This window comes from Hyperolius riggenbachi, chromosome 4 (assembly GCF_040937935.1).
Source record: "Hyperolius riggenbachi isolate aHypRig1 chromosome 4, aHypRig1.pri, whole genome shotgun sequence".
In the NCBI taxonomy this organism is placed as follows: Eukaryota; Metazoa; Chordata; class Amphibia; order Anura; family Hyperoliidae; genus Hyperolius; species Hyperolius riggenbachi.
The window spans coordinates 259162199-259186362 of record NC_090649.1 but is presented as its reverse complement, the minus strand read 5'-3'; the positions used below and the strand labels follow the sequence as shown (position 1 = coordinate 259186362).

At 44.3% G+C, this 24164-nt stretch overlaps 1 protein-coding gene across 1 annotated transcript in view; it reads right to left on the bottom strand.

The window, feature by feature from the left end:
* Nucleotides 1-1333: 1333 nt before the first annotated feature.
* MANEA (mannosidase endo-alpha) overlaps nt 1334-24164 on the bottom strand; it is a 47583-nt gene continuing 24752 nt past the window's right edge. The window contains exons 3-5 of the mRNA XM_068231182.1: nt 23053-23162; nt 8419-8495; nt 1334-6177 (exon numbers count right to left, since the gene is read on the bottom strand). Of these exons, the coding sequence (XP_068087283.1) occupies nt 5541-6177; nt 8419-8495; nt 23053-23162 (824 nt within the window). The 3' untranslated portion in view covers nt 1334-5540. The remainder of the gene's footprint in view (nt 6178-8418; nt 8496-23052; nt 23163-24164) is intronic.

Here is a 24164-nt window from a genome sequence, read left to right as displayed (position 1 = left end):
CCTGTACTGGCTGTGGTTGGAGCAGAAGAGGAGCAATGCAAGCAGTGGCCATCATTAATCCCCCTGTACTGGCGGTGGTGGGGCAGAAGAGCAGCAATCCACGTGGTGGCTGCAGCGGCTGTCATTTGTCCCTCTCTCTGTACTGGCGATTGTGGGACAGAAGAGCAGCGATCCATGTGGCCGCAGAGGCTGTAACGAGCATGGATGCCTTTATATTTCCTTGTTTACCAACGCCACCTCATGGCGTGTGACGCACATGGCCATGAGGAGGCGCTGGTAAACAAAAAAAGTACAAGGGCATCAGTACTCGTTACAGCCGCTGCGGCTACCACATGGATCAGCGCTCTTCTGTCCCATCGCCACCAGTACAGAGGAGATGCATGACAGCCACTGGAACCATGTGGATCGCCGCTCCTCTGCCCCACCATGGCCAGTACAGAGGGATGATTGACAGCCGCTGCAGCCACCATGTGGTTCGCCGCTCCTTTGCCCCACTGCCGCCAGTACAAGGGGATGAATGACAGCCGCTGCAGCCACATTGATTAGTTCTGCATCTGGCGTTAGGGGACACATTCGTACTATAAGACGCAGGGACTTTTTCTCTCCACATTTGGGGGAGAAAAAGTGCATCTTATAGTCCAAAAAATACGGTAAGAACAAAAACCAAAACCAACAAAAAAAACACAAAACTGAAGTTTGCCTTCTTAAAACAAAGTATTTGCAATTATTGCAATCCAAGATGTCTCCCACAATGCATCACTGCTGAAATATGAAAATGGCCTATTGCTGTCCCTGTAAGCTAAACACACCTCCAGATCCGCTGGAATGCAGCTTGTTAAATATACCGAGCCACAATAATCCAGCATGCATAAAGACTGTTTTGGACTGGTTGAGCCTCATCAGTGCATGGCATGGATTAATGTGGCTCTATGGAGTAGGACTTGAAACACCCACAGTTACAGTGTACCCAGCAAGCTCATGGTGAACCAGAACTGCGTGGAATATGTAAGGGGCTACAATGGACCAAAAAGCCCTCTTACTAAAATGCTATGGAAAACAAAAGTACAAAACTTGGTTTTCCATAGCATTTTAGTAAGAAGTTTTTTTTGGTCCATTGTAGCCCCTTACACACTCCTGGGAGTTCTGGTTCACCATGAGCTGATTGATATAAAAAATGGTTTATCCAAATGTATTCTCTCTGAAAAGGGGCCCAATCGGATCCACTGGTTCTTTTTCAAGCTGCATAAATAATTTCCATAATCCATCCGAATGGTACACCTGACATGCTTGAAGAGTGGGAAGAGAGCACCCTCAAATGAAACAGTACAGAAAGTAATGCTAAGGTGTTGAATTCATTGTTAACATGATTGTTTTATTGTAATTCCAGTGACGGCTTGTATAATTTAAATTGCTCCAAAAGGTTCAGTTATCCTTTAATACATTTATAAGTACACGTAATGCTTTACATTATTTGCAACTAATATTCTATGGTTTTAACCCATTTAAGAAAAGTGTGCAAAACACTTGCAAGTGCTAGATACATACAGTGTGTCATAAAAAACCTTTTAGGACTATACATTAATACGCTTTGTAATTATAAACTATATATCAGGTGTGTCAGAAATGTTTTTCAAATTGCATCATATAAAATAAAACAATGTTGAGCTGCACTCACATGGCACCAAATGAAATGTGCGAATGCTGTGTCAGCCTGGGATGCTGCGATTATGGTCTATGTGACCTAGGTATGCTGTCCCTTTGGGTGCCCATCAATGATACAATCTTACCACCTCTATGCAAGATGGACTACAGACTAATGCTAGGTACACTCGGGTTTTCTGGCAGATTTACTGTGAGATTGATTTCCAACAAGTCCAATCTGATTTCCGATAATTTTCCGATCGATTCTCCGATTGAAGTGAACGAAACCCAGTCGGAAAATGCTTGGAAATCGATCGAAAATCAGATCGGACATGTTGGAAATAATCTCACAGTAAATCTGCCAGAAAACCTCATAGTGTGTACCTAGCATAAAGTATCTGTTCACCGTGCATTCACTCAGTTTACACTTCTACTTCATATATTTGGTAAGAGTGTACAGTTAAGATTGAGTCACTAATGGGCACCTTTCATTTAACCACTGTGGTACCAGCTGCAGTTTAAACCATGCAGTGTATATATAAAAAAAAAAAAAAAAAAAAAAAAAAAAAAGCATGAAATGTATTTAACATGTAAGTGCCCCCCCAGATTGGTATGAGTGACGTAGCTATATATGTGCTGTTGTCAAATGATACAAGCGCTCACTGAGACGCTGCACACCGGAGGCCAGGATTTGTACCAGATTGAGCCCTTGCATCTGAGATTTCCCAGCATGCCTGATCAATCCTTTCAACTGTTTTCAGATGGAAGTCAAACAAAGAGTGTGATCGAGTGACCATGTTGTGGTATCGATTTTCCTCTGATCCAATAAAGTATATCAGATAAAAAGGTTGATCGGCATGCAAAATAAAGTACCGGGTGTGGTACCAATGGATTCCGAGGACCTTCCAAAGGAGACAAAAAAACGAGACAGGGATACCAGGAGCTCCTGATAGTGTAGCATGTTGAGGGTATGGGACACTCAACAGTATGTGCAGAATACTTACAAGGATGCAAAACCAGCAACCACAGTGTAGCGGCTGGTGAGGAAAGCCCGTCCTCACTTGGGTTCTTTAGTCTTCGTCAATGTAGGTCGCTCTCCAGGAAAAGAAAAAGGGGTGTAAGGGTTCCAAGGAACAAACATACACAGCCAACACCACGAGCAGAGGGGGTTGGTGTGGGATATTACTGGGAGGGAAGAGGCAACCCAAGATGTGATGTGTGGAATGGATAATGTAAGCTGGATAAAACAGTCTTACCTCTAAAAGAAGGGGGTAGCCCAAAAAGAAAGTAACAACATTTTTAATAGAATCCAGACACTTGAATGATAACACGTTTCGTGGATCACAGTCCGCTTCATCAGATCAAATAACAAAAGTGTCTCAATACTAGCGATTTGCAAGCAGGGAGCATCTCTATCTCGATGTCTCTAGTGTCTGGGTTCTATTAAAAATATTACTTTTTTTGGGCTACCCCCCTTCTTTTAGAGGTAAGCCTATATGTAGGTTTTATCCAGCTTACATTATCAATTCCACACATCACATCTTAGGGCGCCTCCTCCCTCCCAGTAAAATAGAGTAATGTATGGGCACCCTTACTGTTACAACACATTATGTTATATTAATAGATTGGATGTCATATCAAACAAAAAACGGGAATTTGAGTGTTTTGACAATCTAAGGGGAAGATCAATATGTAGGTATCAATATCAGTCATCCAAAAACGATGTGCCTTATCAGCATACATTAAACTCCTGTGAATCACTATTCTACTATGAGAATAGCATATGCACCGCATATGTGGTGTGTAGACCGTGGGAGGTCTGAAAAAGTGGCTCAATGATGCACACAGAAACTACAAAACAAAAAGTTTGTGTTTTTCCACAAATAAATCCTGGACACTGTTCACTAAAAATAAATCTCACTACTGGTCACTGCAGAAATGCCATGGGGACCCTTTAAATGGTATAGTGTCATAATGCTGCTCTTTCTAGGAATGTGGTGTACCTTATACAAGGTCTTCTGCATTACAAGATATGTTATATTAGGGAAGTACCACAGAAATTACAAAAGGAACAAATCTACATAGACACAATGAAAGCACGAGGAAGGAGACTACTGTATTACTGCTAGTTTTCATCATTCTTAGCCAGAGCACAGTGCCGAAGATCAGAGCTTGTGTTTGAGTGGGCTTGCACTCTAATAACAGAGTTTCCTGTATAGAAGTTCTCATTTTTGCGGTTTCATTATGTGTATTTCATGTATACAGTACACCTATAATAAATTACAAATTATTTTAAATGGAACAAAAACAGACAAGCCATGCTTTTTGTGTACGGCTTAAAAGTAGGCGATCTTGCTACAAATGCCCAGGAATTCATTATGGCTTCATTTAAAGGAAGGATACTCTGGATAAAAGCGACGCAACGTAGCATTTCAATTAACAACTCCCATGAATAACAGTAAAAAGTGCCACAACCGCATAGTAAAACAGTAGACGATAGTGCAATATATATATATATAAATGAACAATTCACCATCATTAATTTAAAAATGTGAAAATTTGATTCTATAAGATCAAAGCAGAAAAGTTGACTTATTTTCCTTCTCTCCCTCATATTATTCAGAAGTTTCTCTACAATGCAAGGCATATGCTGGTCCAGTTGTTTAATAAAGAAATGCAAAAAGCACTGACTATTGACAAAGGGACTTATCCCAAAGTAGACAGGAAGAATGAGTCCTTCAGTGATCTGACTTCAGAAGTTTAAGACCTACTGAAGGACTGTACACCACAGTCACAGCTTACCCTTTTCAGTTACAAGTACATTTGTTATGGTAGGTACTCTTTATTCGCATATACTGCTACCAAAGCTGCAAATACCCGGGACCTCTACAAGCTGCTTTTTGCAATTGGTGCATTGATATGACCTTTTGATTTTTTACTAAGCCTCACAATGTTTAGCAGCTCTCTCAACAGTGACCTCAACCAGATGCTATCTTACATGTATATTTAATGCAAACTATATGCAGCTTGGGACTGGGCCAGACAAAACTAGCAGGACATGCAAGTTGTATACAACTGGCATTAAATGTAAATACAAGCCAGAATCATTTGCATTTTATTTACCCTTTAATAAGTAGAAAGACTAAGGGGATAGGTTTGGTGGAACTGTAGAAGGGATGGAAATATGCAGCAGCTGCAAAAGCCAGTCCTAGACTGCCTTAGGCCTCTTTTTCACAGACAGATGATAGGCAGTGAAATGCCTCTCAAACTCTCACAACTTGTAGTGTGAACCATCCCTTACAGAGTGATTTCTACTATCGGCCTGTGTCATCTTATTCTTGCATGAATCTTACCTACATCTATGCCAAACCTCTCCCCTACTTACGCCTAACACTAATCTATGCATCTATAGATATGCCTAACATAAACCACCCATACCTTAACACTGCCACCACCGTTACAAATTCTGCTACAAAATCCCCATTGTCTTTAGGCGCCTCCAGTAAATCAGTAATTTAACATGGTGGTAGCCAAATTTTATGGGACTGTGTTCTTTACCATTATTTTAACCAAAACAGTTGCTTATAGTAGTGACAAAAGATCTTCCTGCAAGTCTCGGATGAACCAAATGCCTTTGCACATGTCACAATAGGACACAACTGGAAGGCCTAGTGGTAAACCCCATTTGAGAGAGAGGGATGAGAGGCAAAAACTAGATTCCACTTGCCAGCAACCACACAAAGCAGAAATAGTTTTGTGTTGAGTTAACCTTTACCTACTCCAGAGTTTCATTATATTTGAACTGCAGATATCGCAGAAATGAAGCTACATTCCTTGTTTCAGATGACCTGGGAAGTAAAGTCACAGGAAATCTAATTAGCGTAAAATCCAGAAAACCATTAAGTCAGCCACTGTTTACTTTCTTCCAAGTACTTTTCAGACCACCTCCTTGTGATCTCCAGATAAATGTTCGGTTTGTGGGGCAAGTAATCCTCATACTTCATCTGGGAATTCTTTCTTGGGACGGCTGCTTCAATCTGAGTTCCTTCATGCCACTCATTGAAAGAGGTGATAGAAATGATGCTCGGTCGCACCAACAAGGCTGCATTGAGGGCCGTCTCATAGTATTTCCCATTAATTCTGTTTCTTGTATTTTTAAAATTCCAAGGGCGTATGCTGGTGTCTATATACCCAGGTCCAACACTTGGAATAAACATCAAACTATTAGTATCACAGAATTCTTTCAGACTTGACCAATGCTGGTGCGAGGAACCATAAGTAAATCCATTGGTGGCAAAATATGTATAAAGTCCATCAAAACCCCCTCTTTGTATATCATATTTATGTTTTTCCTCTACAAGCAAAGCAATGAAGATTCCATCATAGGGGGTATTCCGAATACTCTGGGATCCAGATACAGTGAATAGATCGGCCCACTGGTCCGCGCTTGTTAAATAGGAATCATAAATATAAAACAAGGGCAGATTCTTACCAGTGCCAGTTTTATATCTGTAAAATGCTGGATGGCTTCCATACCTAAGAAAAAAAGAAGTTCATAAGAGGTAAACACCACAAGATAAACTAAAACCGGTACAAACACAACTCACCCACCTCTCAAATTAGCTGCATGGCCGGCTTCACCAAACTGCAAACATTTGCAAAGTGCAGTAACCCAGTTTCAGAACTGTACAGTTCAACTGAGGCAACTTTGTGGCAATTTGTTAACCACTTAAGGACCAGAGACTGCTGGTCCAATCCCGACGAATCGCAGCACATACCCGTCGCAACCGCCGTCTTCGCCGCTCGCCGGGACCCCCAGGACAGACTCTGCCTGTCTCTATGACGGCAGAGTCATGTGAGCCGGTCAGGAGCCGCTTTCATTGGCTCCTGACCCTGTTTTTCAATGTAAGCCAATGGGACCGGCTTACATTGAAAGACAGGGCCAGGAGCCAATGAAATCAGCTCCTGACAGGCTCTGCCTGTCTCTATGATGGCAGAGTCATGTGAGCCAGTGAGATGCGGCGAGAATCGTCGGGTTTGAGCGGCGCGATCGGCAGGTAGCGGCAGAGACGGCGGATGCGCGCTGCGGACAGTGATTGAAATCTACGCCCTGCCAGCCAAAACAGGGCGTAGATTTCAATCACTGCGGTCCTTAAATGGTTAAAGCACACCTTACCTGGGAGAGATGTGAAGGCAGACATTTACATCCTTATAAACTATGCACATTGCTTGGCTGTCCTGCTGGTCATCTACCTCTAATACTTTTAGCCATAGACCCTGAACAAGCATGCAGAAAAGGTGTGGCGACTGAAGTCTGACTGGAATAGCTGCATGCTTGTTTCAGGTGTGCAATTTAGACACTACTGATGAGTACTGGCTTAAGACACTGTTCTCTTTTCCCGTGCACTCACATGAAGGGCCGGCTACCAGACCAGACATGTGTAGCCTTCGGTGGATAGAAATTAAACTGAGTAAAGGTGGCCATACACTTATGGATTTGCAGCAGATTCGACCATCAGATAGATTTCTAGCAGATGCCTGTCAAGTCAAATCTGCCAGGAATCTAAAGTGTGCCACACACTAGGAACAGATTTCTAATAGATTTCAGAATTAAATTTATTGGAAATCGATCGAAATGCATTAGATCCAATGCAACTCTATGGGCCATCGATCTGCTGCCAGCAGCAGATAGACCTAGATTTTCCATCCTGTCAGATCAAAGCAATCAAAATCAGCCACAAATCAATCTAATGGGGAATTTGATAGAATCGATTTCTGATCAATCGATCGATTCTATAGAATCGATCGCTGAAATCGACCAGTGTATGGGCCCCTTAAGAGTGCTTGTAACTGCTCTTTACACTGGCTGCTGATTTGTGGTTGGAGTCTAAAGGTGCCCATAGACCTAATGATTGATTATGGGCAGATTCGACAAAAACAAATTTATCTCTAATCGAATCGGATTAGAGATAAATTTGTCTCATAGTAGCTGCCCATATACTACAGGCCAATTCCTGTCCGATTTCAGCATAAAATCATCTGAGCCCCCCGCGCACGCACCGCCGTTACCCCCAATGTATAAATGTGCCCCACAGTGTGTGCATTTATGCATTACCTGTCCTGTAGCAGCCTCCACGCGGTGACCGTTCATGCCAGTTAACAGCCGCATATGCGCTAGCGGCACACAGCACATGACGTCAGGCCCTATGCGCCGCTAGTGTGTATGCGGAGCCCGGCGAGGTGAACGGAAACTGCGTGGAGGCCGACACCGGGCAGGTAATGTATAAATGCACACACGCATAGACATTTATACATTGTGGCGGCAGCGGCGGTGGTTTTGTCATTTGCTCTAAAATTGGCTGCCGTACCGCCGCGCGCCTGACCAACCAACTTCAGACCGACATCTTGCAGCAGGCGCGATCAACCATGCGACCAATTACCATCCAGAAATTGGTCGCTTTGTCGGTCAGGCATGCACTTGGTGGCACCGATTTTCATCCACTTCGATTATAGTAATCGAGTTAGATGGTCGATCGGCCGCCAAGTCCCCTGATGTATGGCCACCTTAACTCAGGGCGCTGTCCTGGAGAACATACTGTTATTAGGAGGATTGCTCTGAAAAATTAAAAATTATGTTCTAATGGTTGTGGACTCAAAAATGATGGCGACTGCCACTTAATTAGGAAAATCAGAGAAAATGCCATGCGCATAATAATTTGGAAAGGCGTGTATACAAGACATTTTTAAAAGTAAAGAAAAGCTAAAAAACCCACATACTTGTCAACAATATAGATTATATTGTCACGCAAATTACTTTCATCTCTGTTCTTGTATGGCTCAATATGGAAGTTAACCTGCAAAAAGAAAAAACCATTCACACCAGCAGCATTAAAAACGTACAAGGAGATTGTATTTGTGCAAGCTAATGTAATTAAAAAAGGCGAGCAAAATCATAAATCTTTCCCAGGATTTAGTCAAGGCTGAAATTACTGTGTGAGCAGTACCAGCTGTGTCATTTTAATCAATGACACAGTTATGCATAAGAGACTGCCATTTAACCACTTGAGGACCGTGGGCTTTACCCCCTTTAAAGAGACTCCGTAACAAAAATTGCATCCTGTTTTTTATCATCCTACAAGTTCCAAAAGCTATTCTAATGTGTTCTGGCTTACTGCAGCACTTTCTACTATCACAGTCTCTGTAATAAATCAACTTATCTCTCTCTTGTCAGACTTGTCAGCCTGTGTCTGGAAGGCTGCCAAGTTCTTCAGTGTTGTGGTTCTGTGATGCATCTCCCCCCTCCAGGCCCCTCTCTGCACACTGCCTGTGTATTATTTAGATTAGTGCAGCTTCTCTCTGCTCTATTATCTTTTACAAGCTGGATAAATCGTCCTCTGAGCTGGCAGGGCTTTCACATACTGAGGAATTACATACAGGCAGAGCTGTTTGCACTCTGCAGGAAGAAACAGCCTGACACTTCAGTGGAAGATAGCTGCAGGGGGAAAGAAACACACAAATGATCTCTTGAGATTTAAAAGGAAGGGTGTATACAGCCTGCTTGTGTATGAATGTATTTTCTATGTGTGGACATACTGTACATCAACCTACTTCCTGTTTTGGTGGCCATTTTGTTTGTTTATAAACAAACTTTTTAAAACTGTTTTAACCACTTTTAATGCGGCGAGGAGCGGCGAAATTGTGACAGAGGGTAATAGGAGATGTCCCCTAACACACTGGTATGTTTACTTTTGTGCGATTTTAACAATACAGATTCTCTTTAAGGACCGGCCACTTTTTTTCCCATTCAGACCACTGCAGCTTTCACGGTTTATTGCTCGCTCATACAACCTACCACCTAAATGAATTTTGGCTCATTTTCTGGTCACTAATAAAGCTTTCTTTTGGTGCTATTTGATTGCTCCTGCGATTTTTACTTTTTATTATATTCATCAAAAAAAGACATGAATTTTGGAAAAAAAATAATGACTTTTTTAACTTTCTGTGCTGACATTTTTCAAATAAAGTAAAATTTCTGTATACATGCAGCGCGAAAAATATGGACAAACATGTTTTTGATAAAAAAAAAAACCCATTCAGTGTATATTTATTGGTTTGGGTAAAAGTTATGGCGTTTACAAACTATGGTGCAAAAAGTGAATTTTCCCATTTTCCAGCATCTATGACTTTTCTGACCACCTGACATGTTTCATGAAGGGATAGAATTCCAGGATAGTATAAATACCCCCCAAATGACCCCATTTTGGAAAGAAGACATCCCAAAGTATTTACTGAGAGGCATAGTGAGTTCATAGAAGATATTAATTTTTGTCACAAGTAAGCGGAAAATGACACTTTGTGACAAGAAAAAAAAAAAAAAAAAAAAAAGTTTCCATTTCTTCTAACTTGCGACAAAAAAAATGAAATCTGCCACGGACTCACCATGCCCCTCTCTGAATACCTTGAAGTGTCTACTTTTCAAAATGGGGTCATTTGTGGGGTGTGTTTACTGTCCTCGCATTTTGGGGGTGCTAATTTGTAAGCACCCCTGTAAAGCCTAAAGGTGCTCATTGGACTTTGGGCCCCTTAGCGCAGTTAGGCTGCAAAAAAGTGCCACACATGTGGTATTGTCGTACTCAGGAGAAGTAGTATAATGTGTTTTGGGGTGTATTTTTACACATCCCGGTGCTGGGTGAGAAAGATCTCTGTAAATGACAATTTTTTAAATTTTTTTTTTTTTTTTTTACACACACAATTGTCCATTTACAGAGATCTTTCTCCCACTCAGCATGGGTATGTGTAAAAATACACCCCAAAACACATTATACTACTTCTCCTGAGTACGGCGATACCACATGTGTGGCACTTTTTTGCAGCCTAACTGCGCTGAGGGGCCCAAAGTCCAATGAGTACCTTTAGGATTTCACAGGTCATTTTTGTTTCAAGACTACACCTCACGGTTTAGGGCCCCTAAAATGCCAGGGCAGTATAGGAACCCCACAAGTGACCCCATTTTAGAAAGAAGACACCCCAAGGTATTCCGTTAGGTGTATGGTGAGTTCATAGAAGATTTTATTTTTTGTCACAAGTTAGTGAAAAATAACACTTTGTGAAAAACAAAAAAACAAAAATCAATTTCCGCTAACTTTTGACAAAAAATAAAATCTTCTATGAACTCGACATACACCTAACAGAATACCTTGGGGTGTCTTTTCTAAAATGGGGTCAGTTTGTGGGGTTCCTATACCGCCCTGGCATTTTACGGGCCCAAAACCGTGAGTAGTCTGGAAACCAAATGTCTCAAAATGACTGTTCAGGGGTATAAGCATCTGCAAATTTTGATGACAGGTGGTCTATGAGGGGGCAAATTTTGTGGAACCGGTCATATGCAGGGTGGCCTTTTAGATGACAGGTTGTATTGGGCCTGATCTGATGGATAGGAGTGCTAGGGGGGGTGACAGGAGGTGATTGATGGGTGTCTCAGGGGGTGGTTAGAGGGGAAAATAGATGCAATCAATGCACTGGGGAGGTGATCGGAAGGGGGTCTGAGGGGGATATGAGGGTTTGGCCGAGTGATCAGGAGCCCACACGGGGCAAATTAGGGCCTGATCTGATGGGTAGGTGTGCTAGGGGGTGACAGGAGGTGATTGATGGGTGTCTCAAGGTGTGATTAGAGGGGGGGGAATAGATGCAAGCAATGCACTGGCGAGGTGATCAGGGCTGGGGCCTGAGGGCGTTCTGAGGGTGTGGGCGGGTGAGTGCCCTAGGGGCAGATAGGGGTCTAATCTGATAGGTAGCAGTGACAGGGGGTGATTGATGGGTAATTAGTGGGTGTTTAGGGTAGAGAACAGATATAAACACTGCACTTGGGAGGTGATCTGACGTCGGATTTGCGGGCGAACTATTTGTGTGGGTGGGTGATGAGATTGCCCGCAAGGGGCAGGTTAGGGGCTGATTGATGGGTGGCAGTGACAGGGGGTGATTGATGGGTGGCAGTGACAGGGGGTGATTGATGGGTGGCAGTGACAGGGGGTGATTGATGGGTGATCAGGGGGGATAGATGCATACAGTACACAGGGGGGGGGGGGGGGGGGTCTGGGGAGAATCTGAGGGGTGGGGGTGATCAGGAGGGGGCAGGGGGGGGATAAAAAAATAGCATTGACAGATAGTGACAGGGGGTGATTGATGGGTGATTAGGGGGGTGATAGGGTGCAAACAGGGGTCTGGGGGTGGGCAGGGGGGGGGTCTGAGGGGTGCTGTGGGCGATCTGGGGCAGGGGGGGAGAAATCAGTGTGCTTGGGTTTGACATCGGGTGGCTGCAGCCTGCCCTGGTGGTCCCTCGGACATTGGGACCACCAGGGCAGGAGGCAGCCTGTATAATACACTTTGTAAACATTACAAAGTGTATTATACATACACTTTGTATGCGGCGATCGCGGGGTTAACATCCCGCCGGCGCTTCCATATGGCCGGCGGGATGTTGCGGCGGGTCAGCGGTGACAGGCGCCGGCGGAGGATCGCGTCACGGATGACACGATTGCTCCGCCCATGCCCTTACAAGGACCGCCGCCTCTGTGGGTGAGCTGGTCCTTGCGGGCTCCACTTCCCGGCCGCCCCTGTGCGTTAGGCGGTCGGGAAGTGGTTAAGGTCATTCCTCAGACCTTGCACAGAGACTGATAAAGTAACTGGAAGCAATAGCAGAGAGCAGGGACTCACCTTCACTACATACTACAGGTAAACACCAAAAGGGATACTGTAGCATTTGGAACTAATGCCTGGTACCCACTTTAGACTTGTGTCATCTGAAATAATATGTACAAGTTGAGCAGAGGGGAGCAGGTAAATGCTGCAGGAATTTACTCTGAAATACATACAAAATAAAACAAACAAAAAACAAAAAAAAAAAAACAAAACAAAAATGCATTGGGCAAGATCATCTGTCCAATACCAGGGGACATCTGTACACACTTAGCAGGCATTAGTTCGCTATGCTACTCTGATAAGGCATGTTAACTTTGATAAGGCATGATATTTGTCTTAGTGAATCAAGCCCACGGTGTCTGTTTAGAAGCTTGATTTATGTAAGCAGATCCACAGGCATTCACCTGTACTTAACCACTTGCCGACCACCCACAGCCGATGGGCGGCGGCAAAGTGGACGCCGAAAGGACCGCAATAGCGGGCGTTGCGTCCTTTCGGCATGCTGGGGGAGCGATCGCGTCATTGATGACGCGTGCTTCCCCCGGCAACTGGCTCCGCCCACCCGCGACGACAACCCGCCGGCCGTTCGGTAGCGCCGGCGGGTTGTTAACCCCGCGATCGCCGCTACAAAGTGTATAATACTTTGTAATGTGTACAAAGTGTATTATACAGGCTGCCTCCTGCCCTGGTGGTCCCAGTGTCCGAGGGACCACCAGGGCAGGCTGCAGCCACCCTAGTCTGCACTCAAACACACTGATCTGCCCCCCCGCCCCCTGATCGCACACAGCACCCCTCAGACCCCCCCCCTGCCCACCCTCCAGACCACTGTTTGCACCCAATCACCCCCCCTAATAACCCATCAATCACTCCCTGTCACTGTTACCTATCAGATCAGACCCTAATCTACCCCTTGTGGGCACCCAATCACCCACCCACACGCTCAGATTGCCCTCAGACCCCCCCCCCTTATCAAATCGCCAGTGCATTCATTACATCTGTTCTTCCCTGTAATAACCTACTGACCACCTGTCAATCACCTGCCAATCACCCATCAATCACCCCGTCACTGCCACCCATCAATCAGCCCCTAACCTGCCCCTTGCGGGCAATCTGATCACCCACACCATTAGATCGCCCGCAAACCTGTCAGATCACCTCCCAAGTGCATTGTTTACATCTGTTATCTTCTCTAAACACCCACTAATTACCCATCAATCACCCCCTATCACCACCGGTCGCTGTTGCCCATCAGATTAGAACCTAATCTGCCCCTTGCGGGCACCCAATCAACCGCCCACATGCTCAGATTGCCCTTAGACCCCCCCTTATCAATTCGCCAGTGCAATATTTACATCTCTTCTTCCCTGTAATAACCCACTGATCTGTCAATCACCCGTCAATCACCCCGTTACTGCCACCTATCAATCAGCCCCTAACCTGCCCCTTGCGGGCAATCTGATCACCCACCCACACCATCCGATCGCCTGCAGACCCGCCGCCAGATCACCTCCCAAGTGCATTGCATCTGTTTTCTCCTCTAAACACCCACTAATTACCCATCAATCACCCCCTTTCACTGCTACCCATCAGATTAGACCCCTATGTGCCCCTAGGGCACCCAATCACCCGCCCACACCCTCAGACCCCAGCCCTGATCACCTCGCCAGTGCATTGCTTGCATCTATTCCCCCCTCTAATCACACCTTGAGACACCCATCAATCACCTCCTGTCACCCCCTAACACACCTACCCATCAGATCAGGCCCTAATTTGCCCCGTGTAGGCTCCTGATCACTCAGCCAAACCCTCAGACCCCCTTCCGATCGCCTCCCCAGTGCATTGATTGCATCTATTTTCCCCTCTAACCACCCCCTGAGACACCCATCAATCACCTCCTGTCACCCCCCTAGCACTCCTATCCATCAGATCAGGCCCAATACAACCTGTCATGTAAGAGGCCACCCTGCTTATGACCGGTTCCACAAAATTCGCCCCCTCAGACCACCTGTCATCAAAATTTGCAGATGCTTATACCCCTGAACAGTCATTTTGAGACATTTGGTTTCCAGACTACTCATGGTTTTGGGCCCGTAAAATGCCAGGGCAGTATAGGAACCCCACAAGTGACCCCTTTTTAGAAAAAAAGACACCCCAAGGTATTCTGTTCGATGTATGACTAGTTCATAGAAGATTTTATTTTTTGTCAAAAGTTAGCGGAAATTGATTTTTATTGTTTTTTCACAAAGTGTCATTTTTCACTAACCGTGACAAAAAATAAAATCTTCTATGAACTCACCATACCCCTAACGGAATACCTTGGGGTGTCTTCTTTCTAAAATGGGGTCACTTGTGGGGTTCCTATACTGCCCTGGCATTTTAGGGGCCCTAAACCGTGAGGAGTAGTCTACAAAACAAATGCCTCAAAATGACCTGTGACTAGGATGTTGGGCCCCTTAGCGCACCTAGGCTGCAAAAATAGTGTCACACGTGGTATCGCCGTACTCAGGAGAAGTAGTATAATGTGTTTTGGGGTGTATTTTTACACATACCCATGCTGAGTGGGAGAAAGATCTCTGTAAATGGACAATTGTGTGTAAAGAAAAAAAATAAAAAAAAAAATTGTCATTTACAGAGATATTTCTCCCACCCAGCATGGGTAGGTGTAAAAATACACCCCAAAACACATTATACTACTTCTCCTGAGTACAGCAATACCACATGTGTGGCACTTTTTTGCAGCCTAACTGCACTAAGGTGCCCAAAGTCCAATGAGCACCTTTAGGCTTTACAGGGGTGCTTACAATTTAGCACCCCCCAAAATGCCAGGACAGTAAACACACCCCATTTTGGAAAGTAGACCCTTCAAGGTATTCAGAGAGGAGCGTAGTGAGTCCGTGGCAGATTTCATTTTTTTTTGTCGCAAGTTAGAAGAAATGGAAACTTTTTTTTTGTCACAAAGTGTCATTTTCCGCTAACTTGTGACAAAAAAATAAAATCTATGAACTCACCATGCCTCTAACTGAATACTTTGGGATGTCTTATTTCCAAAATGGGGTCATTTGGGGGGTATTTATACTATCCTGGAATTTTAGCACCTCATGAAACATGACAGGTGGTCAGAAAAGTCAGAGATGCTTCAAAATGGGAAAATTCACTTTTGGCACCATAGTTTGTAAATGCTATAACTTTTACCCAATCCAATAAATATACACTGTTTTTTTTTTTTTTTTTCCCATCAAAGACATGTAGCAGAATAACTTTCGTGCTCAAATGTATAGGAAATTTTACTTTATTTGAAAAGTGTCAGCACAGTTAGTAATTTTTTTGACAAAATGAATGTCTTGATGAATATAATAAAAACTAAAACGCGCAGCAGCAATCAAATAGCACCAAAAGAAAGCTGTATTAGTGACAAGAAAAGGAGGTAAAATTCATTTAGGTGGTAGGTTGTATGACCGAGCAATAAACCGTGAAAGCTGCAGTGGTCTGAATGGAGAAAAAGGCTCTGGTCCTTAAGGGGTAGAAAGACTGTGGTCCTCAAGTGGTTAAAGAGACATTAAAGCGATAAAAAAAAATGATAGAATCAATTGGTTGTGTAGTACGAATAGTTACTAGAAGATTAGTAGCAAAGAAAATATTCTCATATTTTTATTTTCAGTTAGGGCTCGTTTCCACTAGTGCGCTGCGAATCACCGGGATTCCACCGCTGCCGAAATCGCATGCGGATGCGATTCTGCGTGCGTTTTTGCCGCGATTTCGCATAGGCAGGGTATATGCGAATTTAACCATGTCACTGCCTGGTCCAATTTACATTAGTTTTCATGCGAATTCGCGGCAAAAAACGCATGTGCGTTTTACCCATCAAGTACATAGCCTGCGAATCGCCTGCATTCCACACGCAGGCGAATTCTGCAGGCTCTACCGTGCAGAAAAATCCTGCACAGAAAAACGCAGGAAAAAACTGACAAGTGGAAACAGGGCCATCCACTTGTATTGGTTATGCGAATCCGCATGCAGACAACGCATGCAGATTCGCTCTAGTGGAAACGGGCCCTTATAGGTTTTTTTTTATAACATTGCATCATTCTCTAATATTTGCAGTTTACACACTGCTCTGTAAATACGTTTAGAATGCAGAATAGTCTTGTGAACTATTGACCTGTCCTCTGGAGATAAAAAGAAGATACAAGGACTGGCAGACAGTTGAGATAACACGCTTCAGAAGACAGAGCTCTCTGCTACTTTGAAAGTCATTGAGCTCAATTAGCTTTTTTTTTTTTGCATAAACAAAAACTGGAGTTTAACTCTTCCTGTACTGGAAACAGACTTAAAGAGAACCCGAGGTGGGTTTGAAGATTATTATCTGCACAGAGGCTTAATCTGCCTATACAGCCCAGCCTCTGTTGCTATCCCAAACCCCCCTAAGGTCCCCCTGCACTCTGTCAGCCGCGTGGCTGTGATTTATGAGGGATTGCAAACAGCTTGTCAGAGCTGGCTGTGTTTATCTCTATAGTGTCAGTCTGTTGCTCTCCCCGCCTCCTGCAGAACTCCAGTCCTCGCCTGCATCCCTTCCCTCCCTGCTGATTGGAGGGAAGGGACGGGGACCGGGACCGAGCTATGCAGGAGGCGTCGGGAGCAGCTGAGACTGACACTACAGATTTAAACACAGCCTCACAGCATGGCTGTGATTTATGAGGGATTGCAGAATGCAGGGGGACCTTAGTGGGGTTTGGGATAGCAACAGAGGCTGGGCTGTATAGGCAGATCCAGCCTCTGTATGCAGATAACATTCTTTAACCTCCTTGGCGGAGCGTGCCGCTCAGGCCCTGCTGGGCCGATTTGTTTAATTTTTTTTTTGCTGGACGCAGCTAGCACTTTGCTAGCTGCGCCAGCACCCCGATCGCCGCCGCCGCGCGCCCGATCGCCGCTATCCGGTGCGGCGCGCGCCCCCCCCCCCCCCCCCAGACCCCGTGCGCTGCCTGGCCAATCAGTGCCAGGCAGCGCCGAGGGGTGGCCCGGGACTCCCAATGACGTCCCGACGTCAGTGACGTCGGTGACGTCATCCCGCCTGTCGCCATGGCGACGGGGGAAGCCCTCCAGGAAATCCCGTTCTTTGAACGGGATTTCCTGATCGGAGATCGCCGAAGGCGATCGAAGAGGGCGGGGGGATGCCGCTGAGCAGCGGCTATCATGTAGCGAGCCCTGGGCTCGCTACATGATATAGAAAAAAAAAATTAAAAAAAACTGCCGCGCTGCCTCCTGGCGTATTTTTTTATACCGCCAAGAAGGTTAAACACACCTCGGGGTCTCTGCTCCTAATGTTTTATTTCTTAGCTGCACTACACATACAAAATCATTTTTTTTCTCGCGACAGTGTCTCTTTAAACCTTAGCATTTATTGAAATTTGTAAAACTTTTTATGGGGTGAATCTCTGCAAATGCAAACTATGTTAAATTTAGGCAAATATGTCTTGAGAATACAGCATAAGGTTAGCACAGAGGGGATGTTTCCCAACACAGTTAATGGACAACCCAGTCATTACATTTTAAATGGAGGAATGTTGCACAAACAAAATAAATTCAGACACTACCAGTCATCTTTGAACAAAAGTGCAGTTCATTCTCCTAACAGTAACAATGAAGAGTTAGCTCAGCTAACTCCTTCTGGATCTAGGTCAAGTGCTCAATCTTATGCGAGTCAAACATTGCAATACATCTCTATGCAAAGTGAGGAGCTGACTTGTACGGAATAATGTTCATTACTTGGCCCTGGAAGCAGCAGCTAAGTAACTTTTGTTTAGATGAAGTACTAAGACTCCAGGGAGGGGAAGTTGAAGAGCCTTATACGGCTTTGTATCAAACACTTACCAGATTGACTACCTTATAGCTTTGTACTACACTGAGCAATTAACTGACGGTGCAAGGTGATGAGAAGTTCTCATTTAGATGGTGTATAAATAACTTACCAGATCAGGCCACTATCGACTTGTGTATGGTTAAAGTTAACCTGAGGTGAGTGACAGTCTGCCATATCATTTAATTTTAAATAATACCAGTTGCCTGGCAGTGCTTTTGATCTTATGGCATCAGTAGTGTGAGTGCATACTCTAAAACAAGCATGAGGCTAATCCAGTCAGAGCACCTGATCAGCTTGTTCAGGGCCCATGGCTAACAGTATTAGAGACACAGGATCAGGAGAAACAGTCAGCCAGGCTTGTATTGTTTAAAATGAAATAAATATGGCAGCCTCCGCATCACCATCACCTTGGGTTCCCTTTAACCTTACACCAACATTTCAGGTAATTATTACTTCAGGGTCTACATTTCAACTGGCACTTACAACATTTAACAAACATTGGCAACTTCTTTATCAAATCTGAAGGGAGTTTAATCACTCCAGGTTTACTAAGGCCCCGTTCACATCACAAACACGGGCAATCTTCAGAAATACCTGGGTCCCCGAGGATGAGCGAATCTATACTGCACATGCACGACTTTGAACTTGTGCATGGGCAGTCATCCTCTGAACTACTCAGTACTCCTTTGGAAGACTGACAAAATGCCCCGCTCCCTTGATAAAGGCAGGCATCAGAGATCAAGGTAAATTTGTCTTTTTGCCAGTATGATACATACCAAATTATACAGCAAGGTTATTATGTATGAGAATACTATAGTTGTGATGCTTGTACAACAGAAAGGTAGTAATTTACATGGAGTCTTAGCAACATACACCAAAATCACAGCAACAGGTGTGCAATGATAGAACACGCCTCTATAAAACCTTTGCAGCTACCACACCCAAGTCTAGCTTCCATAGTCAGGAAGTGCATTAGATAAAGAATTAGTAATACACGTCTGTATTCTAATCTAAAACAACTTTTTTCTACATTATTATAGCCTGTACCCCTTTGTAAAAAGATGGTGTTAGTATAGTACCCCCTATTATGAATAAGACCATCTTGTTTGTGTACAAAGGCTATTCACACATAACTTTATGCTTGTCATTAGGAATGCTTTTTAAGCTTATCTCTACATAATTTGTCATTTGTAACCCCCAATTAAAACGATATACCTAGACGTACGCTCACCTTGTGTTGCAAACCTAGGATCTAAAATGACCATAAATGCAGATGCTCAAATTTTGTAATGTGAACAATTGTGAAGTGATCATTAAGTTGGCAATTCTTGGAACAAATGTAGAGGTGCCCTGCTTGGTGAAAGCCAAGCAGCCCATTATAAAAGGGGAGGGGGACAACAAAAGGCTGACCAGCACCAATACAAATAATAGCTCTTATCAGATGACATTTATTGTTCAAAAGTGTGTATCTTGACCAGCGCTACATAGATGTACAACCCCCCCCTCCCTCTGGAGTGTTGCATGTGAGCCAGCCCTGAGCTCTAAAGCTCGGGGTGACCCATGTTTCACCCCTTTCTCATGTGGTGCCCCCAAGTTAGTGCGCATGTAGCAGAACGCAATGGACGTTAAAGTGCCTGTTTTTAAATATTGGGAGGTTGGTGCGGAAGGCTCTCCCAGTCGCTGCCCACGCTTGGTGGTGGTGGTGGTGGGGGGGGGGGGGGGGTCGCCTGCGCCACCCAGCCTCCCCCTCCGGGGTGCCGCTGTGGTTCCCAGGCAGTGAGAGCGCCTGGGACCCCGCGGTCCCCCCAGTTGTATGGGGGCATTGGGAAGCCTCCCCGTGGCGCTCCTGGATAGTGCTAATGTGGCATTAACTAATTCCCGCAGGGCGACCGCTTTGCGGTATTGGTTTTTTGACCCTGCATAGTTTGGCATGCGAAAGCAAACGCATATTTGCATGAGCATTGCCTCATGAATAGCCAATTAGGCCAGATTTGCAAAGCCAGACTTGCTAGGGTTAAAACTTGGTGTTTGAGCATGCATACATTTTCTCAAGGTAAGCATAGATTTACATACATATCGCTTCTACCACCAGTACCAATTGGAAAGCGACTCACCGAGTGTGTTGGACCATCAGTCACAATGGTCATTTGCGCATGCTGGGCATTCAGGGCTCCCCTTACCACCGATCCTACTCCTTATCTGCCGCCGCCACCACGTGTCACTGAGGTCTCAAGAGCGGTTCCACTTTAAAAGATTTCCTCAAAGAGTGAGAAATCATAGTGCAACACTGTATGACTTTATGCACATAGTTTGACCCGCAGGCTCTCCCCCGCTCAGCCTTCGTCACATACACGCGACTCATCAGGGGCACCTGATGAGTCACGTGTACGTGACGAAATAGATTGGGCGGAGCCGCTGTCGGCGTTTCTTTTGCACGAGCGAGTAGTGGGTGGCCTGAGTGAGACCGCACACAAGGGAATTGAGGACACCATTCAGCCATATCGGGAGGCTGAGCGGGGGAGAGCCCGCGGGTCAAACTATGTGCATACTCTCGCATTTTGTAAGTGCATATCTGGAATAAATCCTTTTTAAAGTCATACAGCGGTTGCACTATGATTTCTCACTCGGTGGTGAGGGGAGCCCTGAATGCCCCGCATGCGCAAATGACCATAGTGACTGATGGTCCAACACACTCGGTGAGTCGCTTTCCAATTGGTACTGGTGGTAGAAGCGATATATGTACATCTATGCAGCGCTGGTCAAGATACACACATTTGAACATTGATTGGGGATAAACTCGCCCATATGACCACAGCGCAGCTATAGTCACAGAAGTGGACTACTTTTTGTATTTTTATTAACTGGAAAAGCAATTTAAGGCATTTTTTGCTGCACTGGTTTTTTAATTCATCTAAATACATACAGCAGCTGTTCAGATGTTTCTGTAAGGTGTGCTGTGTGTAGTGTGATATTTTTTTCTTTTGTATTATAGGCATATCTGTTATTTGAAACTCAATTGAGTGAAGGGCCTAACCAGCTGCCAGCTGGAATCGCTAGAGATGACATTTATTGGTTTGTCATGACAGGTCTGTATACAAAGGCATGTGACCGCTGTACGGACAACAATTTTGCATGAGATGATCATCTCCAGCAATGAAAAGCTAGCTTTTGTACATGCCTTAAAGTGGAATTCAACTCAGAACTTCCTCTCTACTCTAAAATATTAGCCACAGCATAATTCTTATGGAGGAGAAAAAAAAAAAAAAAAAAAATATAGAGCGCACTGAAAGTGTTAAGGTAGCCATACACTGGTCGATTTGCCATTAGATCGACCAGCTGACAGATCCCCATCTGATCGAATCTGATCAGAGAGGGATCGTATGGCTGCCTTTACTGCAAACAGATTGTGAATCGATTTCAGCCTGAAACCGATCACAATCTGCTGAGCTGCTCCTGCCGCCTGTCCCCCCCCCCCCCCCCCCCCCCGTATACATTACCTAATGCTGGCTCCTGGGCATCTTCTCCGCGCTGCACGGCTCTGTTCCGGCTCCATCCCGGCGCTTCCTGTGTCACTCCGTGACCAGGAAGTTCAAATAGAGCGCCCTCTATTTGAACTTCCTGGTCACTGCAGTGACACAGGAAGTGCCAGGATGGAGCCGGAACAGAGCCGTGCAGCGCGGAGAAGATGCCCGGGAGCCAGCGTCAGGTAATGTATACCTGATCGGATGCCGCTAGCGATGCGCTCCCTACCCGCGGGCGATCGAGGGTAATTTCCCGCACGGCGCGATCGACGGACCGATCCGATTTCGGGTGGAAATCGGATCGGCGGGTGCGTTTACCGTGAACGATTGGCAGCAGATTCGATCCCAGGATCGAATCTGCTGTCGAAACGGCCGCGAATCGGGCCAGTGTATGGCCACCTTTAAGCTTCAATGTTTACTATTTGAGGAGACAGCCTCAGCACAGTTCCTCTGGATTGTATTAACAGCTACTGATAAGGACTGATTAGACAATTTGATTAGGATAAACAAACAGATCAGTACATTTCTTCAGTAACGAAATGTGGAATAAAAACTTCATTGTGTAAAGCCTCATCTACATGGTACAATTTTCAGATCTATAATGCTGGGTACACACACGTTACTTTTCGTGCAATTCTTTAACACAATCGTTTTTGCGGCACGATTACGCACTCGATTCCATTATCTTCATTCGTATTTCTTATCTTTTTCCATTCACCACTATCAGAAATCGAGCGCGGAAACGATCGGAAGCAATAGCGGACATGACAGATGTTATCTGATCCATCTATTGCACGAAAAAAACATAACGTATGTACCCAGCGTAAGATAATTTCCAACCGGATTGCGTTAGATTTTACAATAGATTTGGGGTACTTATCAAAAGCAAAACCTATCGCAAAATTGATCTGAAACAATTTGGACGTCTACACACGATGCAATTTCTTATTAGATCTAATAGATCCGTCTGATGGAAAATTGTACCGTGTAGATGAGGCTTCCACTATAAGGCTTCTAGTCATTTATCCATAGTTAATTTTTAAGTATTAACAGGGTCAACTGGACTTAGCTGAAAAGGAGGGAGGGAGGGCAGGTTAGGCATCGCCAGATGGGCTAGTTAGGGTTAGACACTGGAGGGGGAGGGTTCTGTGTGAGAGTAGGGTTTAGCTGTAGTAAAATATTGGTAACATTTACTAATATATTACTATCGGAATCACCAGTGAAAAATAGTAGCATATCCTACTATTGGCCATTTCCTGGTGCTCAAATTTCCTGGCACCTTTATCTCACATGTGTATGAAATAGCACAGACAGGAAAGTGAACAACATACTTACTTTTAGTTCATATTTTTCAGCCATGTCTAAAACCTGTTGCACCAGATCATCAGAAGGGATGCCACTGTCATCATTCATGTGTGGTGGATACCATGATAAGGATAGTACACCTAACAAAAATATATAGATTAAAAAAAGAAAAAAAAAAAAGTTCAATTTTTTTTTTCCATGATGCACTGGATTTCTTTGGGTAAATTGGAAGCAGACTACGAAGAGAAACAGTCAGTGATTGGACATTTACAAAAAGGACAACCAGAAGCGTGACCATGGAGGCTGTCACTGCTCTTATTATGCCACCTCTCTGTCAATGTGATATTTGGCTTCAGAAGTTTCCAAGTCACACCCTTGCAGCAGATTGTATTCAACCAGTGAAGCAGATTAAGGGCAAAGCATTGTAACAATATTCAGATAAAAGCACACTTTCTACAAGATGGTCAACAATGGCACTCCTGACATTTATCTGCTGAAAACAAAAAAAGTGGATCGCAAAATAAAAGATCTTAAGGTTTTGTTAGCTTTTTTTGAACCTCTGGTTGCCATTCTTTTCAAATGCCATAATTATTGAAAAGAGTGAAAAGAGAACAGGTTTGTTCCTTGATGATCAGGACTTCAGAATTGCCAAATTTCTGAATCGTAATTGTAAAGTAGTGAACAGAAGCATTTTTCAGTGAACTTGCAATAAGATTTTCGGGGCACCTACAGACACCCATTCAACTACGCTGAATGGGAAAAATGCAATCACATCAAAAATCATGCATGGAGTGTATGCAATTTGGCAACATTTGCATTGCACTAGTGGAAACAGCTTTTGATATGAAGAGCACATGCTATTGCGATTCTCTGTACATAATTTGCACATTGCTTGCAAGCATTCACTCTGCTGTCCATGGTCTACTTCCACATGCCAGAAATATACGGATTTAACCGTAAACTCCACTGAAGGACAGTGAGCGATATGACTAACCCTTATACTCCATGTAAAAACTAACTAGCAAAATTCAAAAGATTTGCTTTAAAATGTTCATAAACAAACTAATTCAGGCTAGGTTCACAGTGGTCAGTTGCATTATGCAAACATGAAGCGCTATAGTGACTGAACTGAAATGGAGACT